Genomic DNA, 8,690 nt, shown 5'->3' with positions numbered 1-8,690 from the left:
AAGATTCCATGAACATTACATTACTATCCAAGATGAGCCCTGGGGAGAATTTAATTAGTACTCCTGAGTGCTTCCCACCTCCTTTTTGTTATTTTTAATACATTCACCTGCAGCAACTTTAATCTCTGGGACCCTATTATTAAGGCAGACTGACAAAGGTAGAGTGGGATCATTATATAGAGAATTCTTATATACCAACATTAGACATTCATATGTAATTTTGTAGAAGAGAGTGCTTTTGCCCAGCTTTCACTGGGGAAATGCAATACTAAAAATATGTAACATTTACTAAGCACTTGCTATGTGCTTGGGACTGTTCTACATAAGTGCTTTACTTTATTACTCATTTAATCCTCACAAGATCACATTATGTCACACAGCAATTAAGTACAAATTCAGGTGTTCTGGGTCAGGAGAGTGAGCTCACAACCACTCGATTTCAGGGAGAGAAATCAACACAATGCTACTTGAAGCAAGGAGAGCAGTTTGCTTGTGAGAAAACATATTTAAATTGAATTTCTAAGACATGTAATATTAGTTTTAACAGTATGCCACGTAAAATTATTAAACAACTCAATAACACAAATTTAATCACTTTATGCATTCAAATGTTTGCTCATTTCAGTAACAAACAATGATCTGATTTTATATGTCTCAGGGATTCATAGATATTGAGAGCTGGTGGAAATGGTAGAGAAGTCCTAGTTTAATCCTGTCTTGGACAGAACAACAGCGACTTCTTTCTTCTATCATTTTTCCCCTTCCAGTTTTGCAACCTTTATTTTTAAAACTGACTAAAATTTACCAAATAATTCAGAACTTTCTGCTCTCTGTAAGTTATAACAGTGTACAAAATAAAAAGCACGAGGTAGAGTTAATAGTATATGTTTATAGAGCATTATTGAATCACTAAGTTAAGTTATTTTACAAATTATTCACATATCTATAGCTAATGGGTAGGATATATCAGTCCAGGTGTTTAGGAAGCAGATGTTAAGATAGAAGTATGAGAGCTTTTTATGAGGAAACACAGATAACAGGTAAAAAATCTGGAGCAGAAGTGGGGAAGCAGCGCCTCCTGTAGCTCAGCCATCTGTGAAGGACTGAGGGAAAGAGAAGGGTGAGGAAGAGGAGTCTCAGACAGCAAGGCAGTTCAGAGGGATTCACCAATCTGACGGGTCGCTCAGAGTGAAGGAGAGTGCTGCATTGGGCAGACCTGGGCTGACTCCAGTCCCCTTGTCAGGTGTAGTCACTGGGGAGCACGGCCTGTGTTGTGCATGTGGCTGCAGGGGATGCTGGAGGTGCAGCAGCTGGAGGCCGTCTGCCCACTGAGGCTTGGCATCAGGGAGATCCAAGCAAGCACTCCCAGGACTGCCACAGTGGTATAAACAATAGTCCGCTGGTAGGAAAGAATAAAGTGCAGCAACAGTTTATATTAGGAGTGTGCATGCCATCCTACAGACTCAGAGCTCCTTTTTCAAATGCTTGCAAAACTTCTACCAGGCCATCAGCCATGTTTCTTTATTTGCATCATTTAACCAGTCCTATAACTGCATTAGTTTAGAGAAACCTTCTAAATGTAGATTTCGATCAGGCTGAGCATAAGATATTGGCTTGCTTTTGGAGAGGTGATGGCATTTAGATAACCAAATTTACTCTTCTAAGCTCTTCTTTTATATATCATTCATTCATTCATTTGTACAGTCAGCATTTACTACAAAAGAAATGTAGGTTAAAGTATGAGCAACTGAAAAGGTTGTTCCAGGAACTGTGTGTGTTTTCAAAAGTCTAGAATAGGACATTTATGGAGTTTGTTAGCAGACGAAGCTGGGGATTGAGACGGGGGACAGATTTAATGAGCTTTACATCTTCTGCTACAGAATTTTCATTTTATCCTGAAAGTCGAAAGCCCTGCAGAAATGTTATGCATTATAATGACATAATCAAATTCATGGTTTAGAAAGAGTACTCTGGTCACCATGTAAAGAAAAAGACATGCAAATAGAAACTAATTAGGACTTTCTAATTGTAATCCAGAAGAGAAAGACATAAACTAAGATATCTTAAAGGGCTTTGTGTTGAATTGGATATAGAACATCAGGAGAGAGAGTGGACAAGGTGACTTCATACTTATGGTCCACACCTTTGCTACCAAACGTGGTCTGCATCACCTGCGTCAGCATCACTGGGAGCTCGTAAGAAATGCAGTCTCAGTCCCCATTCCAGCCTGAAATGGAAACTGCATTTTCCAAAATATACTCGAGTGGCTTGTTTGAACATTAAAGCTAGAAAGCATTTGTCTAGTCAAGGGTCAGTAAACTTCCTGTGAAGGCTTAGATAGTAAATATTTTAGGCTTTGTGTATATATAGTCTCTGTTGTTCCTACTCTACTGGGCTATTTATTATAGTACTAGAGGCCCAGGGATCCGGTCTAAGCTGGCAGCCAGACATCCGTCTCACAGTTCGGGGTTCTCCCACTCAGGGACCCCTCGCTCCTTACCGCCCGCCTTAGCAGAGGTGGGAGAAGCTCCCACCACTGACACTGAGCTTTCCAGCAGTGAGCCTGGCTTCCTGTGGGAGTGCACTGACCAACAGGGGGCAGCTCCTGAATTGAGCATCTGCCCCCTGGTGGTCACTGCACTGCATAGCTACTGGCCATTCTGCCATTTGGTCGATTTGCATATTAGAATTTTATTATATAGGGTAAAAGCAGCCATAGACAATACACAAATGAATGAATGTCTCCGAAACAATTTTATTTATGGACACCAACCTTTAAATTTTATAAAATGTTCAAATCACAAAATCGTCGGTTTTTGACTTTTTGCAACCTTTACAAAATGTAAAACCATTCTAAGCTCCTGAGTTATACCAAAACTGATGGCTGGCCAGAATTTGCTCCTGGGTGACTAATGCCAACACTTTGTGAGTAGATGAATGGTAGGCCATTTGCAAAGGTAGAGAATACAGGGAGAGGGACAATGCATTGGTGACATATTTTGAGGCCCATAAGACAGCTGTTATATCACCTTTCAAATAAATGTAGGTATTGGAGACTAAACTAGCTTAATTCATTTATAATTCATTCTGAGAAATCATGTCCATTCTCTATGTTGTTCCTCTGCTGAGCATAAGATATTTATCCGGTGTATCCATTGAATTTCTTGCCATTGAGGATAGAGGAAAGCAGTCCAGCACATTTCACACAGTAGACACTGAAGTAGTATTTGATTAATGCCATTGAAACAGAATATTTAATCTTATTAATTAAAATTTTCACACAAAATTGTAGCAAATGTCTGTTTTTTCATTCTCACTGAAGAATTACTTCTATATTATACCAGACAGTCGCCATATTTCAGGTGGAAGCAGAATAAATATGACTGACTTTATCAGATTTTCCATGTAGCTTTTAGTTATGATGTGTTAATTCCGGGTCTTTTAATTTTTTTCTCTTCAATCTCACAGCTTTCTCTATCTCTGGTGAAAATAGCCAAGTAGTAATGATTGCCATTTCAGCAGCGGTAGCAATTATTCTCCTCACAGTCGTCACCTACGTTTTGATTGGAAGGTGAGTTCACAGTCTGTTTTATAACTTACTTTTATTGTTGCTTTGCTTGCTCCCCCCAATTGCTGCTAAAATCCGAAGTGTGCTCAGTAATGTATGTTAACAAATCAGAATGTCTCCATTTGTATTCTAGATCTTTCTTTTTATCCCCCTCTCCCTTCTGTTTCCTCATCTTTAATTTTGGTTTTCTTTTTTGCATTAACTTCCGGCCTCACTCTCCAATACACACCCCGTCTCTTCTCTCTTTTGACCACATTCCTAGGTTTTACTTCCCCCCTCGCTGTTAAAATACACCCCAGATTTCCCTGACACTTTCTCACCCAGAGCAGCATTAATCGCTAACAATGGAGACTTTACCCTTCATTCATTCTAGCAGCAGTTGTTAAAAAAAATGCTATAAACACCTTCTGAGGCCATTATAAAAATTCAACTGAAGGGGTCTGCACAGTGGGAAGCAGCTCTCCCTATCTCCTCATTAGGCAGCTTCCAGGGTCCCCTGGGCAAGGGGCTTTCCATAAAGGATTTAGGAAATACAAAGTCATTAAACTTTCACTAAAGCATTTAATTGTTTAAGAAAAACGCTTTATTTTTTCTGCTTTGTACATTCTGAGCATAGATAATTGTTTAAGTATATTTTCTTCCTGTGTTCTCTTCCCTCCATTTCCCTCTAGGTTCTGTGGCTATAACAAGTCAAAACATGGTACAGATGAAAAAAGACTTCATTTTGGGAATGGACATTGTAAGTTTTAAAGTGTTATGGTGTTTTGGTTTTACCATTTTGGTTTCGGCAGTGGTTCATTTATAATTGGGTAACTTTCTCCTGACAAAGATAATTCAAAAGTAGTATTTTTTTTTGTTGTTGTTGGGGAGGGGGGGAATGAGCAAATTAAAATTATTTTAAACAGAGAAGAAAATGCATGCCTCTGCATCAAGTAATTCTTGCATGGCCAGATTTAAGCTAAAGCGAAGGGTAACCGGTGGTTTATATTCAAATAGTGCACATGACGGGAGTCAGAACTGTAGTCAGCTTTGCGTAGCTGAAAGGCAAAGCATATCTTCAAATTCCTTATTACTAGTCCTTTGCTAAAATATAAATAGGATCCTTTTTCCGTCCTAACTGCCAGGTAAATAGAAACAACTTCTGTTTATGTAAAATGCCTCACTCCATTTTGTCAGCCAACCAGGAGAATAAACTGTTTATTTTGGAGTTACATGATATCCAATCAGTAGGAAAGCCAGCCCTTTCCCCCCATATTTTAATACCAACCAATTTAATATTTGAAAAAATATTTTCTAAGAGAAATATTCTTTTAGGAAACAAAGTGTTTATGTCTAATAAACAGACTTATTTTTATTTTTTTCTGATGAAACTAATTATCCCACGTTCTTTGCTTTTTCAGACTATGGCTCAGTTTAATGTGGAAATTACTAATCAGTGGCCTTAATTCTCATGGGAATTAGTATGGAGACAATACTCATGCTTATGTGTTTCAAATAATCTCAATATAACTAGTGTAGTTTTGTAAACATTCCTCTCTTTGGCATTCACTATTGCCTTGCCAAATTATTTTTAAGTCAGTGTGATACTTCATTATCAGTCATTGGCTTTGCATCTAAAAATTATAGTTTTAGTTGTAACTCAAGTAAAAACTTGATTACCTGTTGCTAACATGCAAGAGGCATAGAGTAGTTTGAAGAAAAAAAAATTCCAAATGAAAATTGATGGATATTGACACAGTACCAGAGTTTACAGAGAGCATTGTTTGTTTTGTCCTCATTGCTGTCATTATAAAATAATTCACAAAAAGAACCCACAAACTACTACCTTTCTAATATCAACATTTCATCATTTCAGATTAGTTAGGTTACAAACTCAAAAGTCCTCAAAGTGTACATGAACAAATTACAGGATACTTGTCTAGCTTTTTCTTCCTGGTCTCTCAAAACACTGAAAATTGCCATGCTTAAGTTACTCACAACAGTTACATTCCTTTGGATTAAGTTGCTCTTAATTTGAGTCGGACAATCAATGTAAATATTGTTTTTAGAGCAAAACCATACTGATTTTGTTCTTTATATGGGAATTATAAATCTCATGAATTTAGAGCATTGATATATTCCTGTGAGCCAATTGTAAGGAGCCTCTTTTATCGCTCTGATCTGTTTTAGCTGCTGGTTTTTATGGTAAAGTTTGTTGAAACTTTAATTTTCTTCAAATGCACAATATCTTTATGATAGACAAACAAAAAAGAAATGCATTTTATCCTAGCTGCAAGGGCACAAAGTAACTTATATGCATGCCATAAACTTTCTGCGTCTTAATACTACAGCTGGTTTATTTCAGACCATTTATTGGTATTACCTTAAAAAGCTTGAGCTATGAACTATTCCCCCCAGCCTTGTTACAAATCCCATAATATAGCTTCAAAAAGAAAGTAATGTGTTTCACCTCCTAAGATCCTGTCCCATTGCCCTCTCTGACTGAGTCTTTCTACGTTTTTGCTATTCTTAGGGCAACTCATGCTGGTAAAATGGAAATGTAAATTATTGTGTTTGCACAGAACGAGCTGTAAAGTAGTGCAGCTTAACACGTGTGCATGTGTTTATTATCTGGTTTGCTTGACACAGCCCAGTTACTCTGTATGTTGCCCTTAATTATTGGTGTGGGGGGATTATGTGCCTTGTATCCTGACTCACCTGATTCCTGGAATCTCTGGGGTCAGCAGTTAAAAGTCAGCAGCCAACACTACCACAGTGAGCAAGTCATTTTACTTGAGGATGTGTGTGTGTGTGTGTGTGTGTGTATTTATATTGTTTCCCCAAATGTCATGAGGATAGAAAAGCCATATACTTCATTTTAATTAATCAGAATGAATCAGTTGGTTTTATTTGGGAATGATTATTTAATTTTCAGATTATTTGGTATTGAAGGGTCACTCTAAAGCACAATTTCAAGGCTTTTTAAATCCACTGTCATAATATTTGAGACATTATTTCTGATCATTCATTTCATAATCTTCTTTTTAAATTCTGATGTCAGTAAATCTCTCACAAGTTTATGTCCTTAAGTTAAAACAGGTAAGATATTTGTAGTCGTTTACCAGAATAATTTTTTTTACCTTATTTTAAATTTTTTTTCTTGGAAAAAAAAGCTAGGTTTTCTTCTGATGTTACCATTTTCTTATCTTGCTATTATTATTACTAGAGAAAAAGAAAAACTGATTGATCATAAATCATAGCCTCCATTTGATGTGAGTCTTTATTAAAATGTAACCTAATTGACTTAAACGAATTCTGACACAAGGCTTCATTTCCTAACGTCTCTGAGAGTGTCTATGGTTACTTTTATTGTTTTCCTTACTCCAAAGCTTTTCTTCTCATGATATTATAGGTTTCCTTAATATGTTTGCTTGTTTTAAGGGTAAAGTGTTTTAGTACAGATAATGCTACGAGTAGTTTTAGTGTAGTAATAAATTATAGTGGACCACTATAAGAGTGACTCTGCTGTCTGTTTTTATAGGAAGCAATAATGTTTATAATAATGGCAAAGTATGAAAACTGATCTATGAGCTCAAAAGAAATGGGCATTTCTGAGCCCAAATTCTGTATCCAGGAAACCTCAGTGATAGTAATAATTGTGAAAATACTAATGATGACATTTAGGGGCACTAACTATATAACAGGCACTGGAGATAGGCATTTGAGCAATAAGTTTTCAAGAGCTTTCTTCTCCTAGGTCCTCCATTTACTCCCTCCCTCTCCCATTTCTATATTGCTATCTCACAATCATCTGAAGAAGTAGTGAGGAAAATAGAGTTTTACCTCCCATCTCTTCTGGTCACCATTTTTTGGAAATAAATTTTATGTCTATAATTTTTTACTTAAACCTCTATGGAAGCTTTGCAGAAGCAAAAAGTATATGGTGTAACCATGGAATTCCTGAAGTTGTACTGTAGGTCCACAAACTGATCATTTTGTAGCCAAGCTGCAATCCTGGACTCACCGGTCTAATGTCCACTGTGCTGACGTTTCTCAGAATGGTTGCCGTCATCGGTTCCCACACCTCTTCTGTACAAAATACACACTGACACGAAGACATTTTTGACTACCACAGAATGTTCAGTTGCAATTTTGCCAAAAACATTCTTTCATTACAAAATGATTTTTGAAAAGATAAAGTCTTATGTTCTTTGTTATTTTAGGATAAAATAATAATTTAATATTCTAGTGTGATCAATGAGAAAATATATCATCATTAAGCAACCATGTCCCTCGCTAAAACAATATCATTATATATATATATATATATATATATATATATATATATATTTACCAATGTTACCATTTTATATTCTTTAATTAATTTATCTGCATTACAGCACTTATCCAACCTTATGAAAATATTTTATACACTTTTATTTATTGTCAGATGAGGCATTGTAATAGATACTTGATTACTGTTTGTAGAATCATAAAAGTGTTATAGGGTGATGGTGTTCGCTCACTAATGCTACTATGAAATTACTGAACCTACACAATTTTGAACCACCTTCTCCTTAAGATCCCCTTCCTTCAATGTCCTTTTTCCTTCTAGTGTTTTTACAGAGGAAGCTCATTATGGTTCCTCTTTACATTTCATTATGGGGAATATTTTTTATTAAATTGTCAGTACTTAGTCCAACCTCTCTGCTGATTTCTGTGATATCTCAGAATAAACTAGAGGTTTGGTGCATTTTATCATAATGGGTATTGTTTTTAACCAATAATGTTATAAAATTTGTGCAACAAGGTTTTTAAACCTAGCTACAATAATATTTCTTCATCTTTCCCTTAAACAGTAAAACTTCCAGGTCTCAGAACTTACGTTGATCCACATACATACGAAGACCCTACTCAAGCAGTTCATGAGTTTGCTAAGGAATTGGATGCCACCAACATATCCATTGACAAAGTTGTTGGAGCAGGTAACTACCACAAGAAATCTCACTGCCAACCTACAATGTCAGTTACAAGTTTACAACTATGAATAAGACTTCTCCCTGATGCCCTGGCCGGGTGGCTCAGTTGGTTGAAGCATTGTCACGTACACCAAAAAGGTTGTGGGTTCAGCTCACTGTCAAGG

General features: G+C 36.5%; 1 protein-coding gene across 1 annotated transcript in view; it reads left to right on the top strand.

Annotated features, from left to right (window-relative positions):
• Positions 1 to 8,690, top strand: part of EPHA3 (EPH receptor A3) — a 359,519-nt gene that overhangs the window by 286,723 nt on the left and 64,106 nt on the right. The window contains exons 8-10 of the mRNA XM_023755355.1: positions 3,469 to 3,571; positions 4,240 to 4,307; positions 8,407 to 8,532. Of these exons, the coding sequence (XP_023611123.1) occupies positions 3,469 to 3,571; positions 4,240 to 4,307; positions 8,407 to 8,532 (297 nt within the window). The remainder of the gene's footprint in view (positions 1 to 3,468; positions 3,572 to 4,239; positions 4,308 to 8,406; positions 8,533 to 8,690) is intronic.

The sequence above is a fragment of the Myotis lucifugus genome, unplaced genomic scaffold (assembly GCF_000147115.1).
Source record: "Myotis lucifugus unplaced genomic scaffold, Myoluc2.0 scaffold_75, whole genome shotgun sequence".
Classification (NCBI taxonomy): domain Eukaryota; kingdom Metazoa; phylum Chordata; class Mammalia; order Chiroptera; family Vespertilionidae; genus Myotis; species Myotis lucifugus.
The sequence above is the reverse complement of the archived record's forward strand: the minus strand, read 5'-3'. Positions and strand labels throughout refer to the sequence as shown.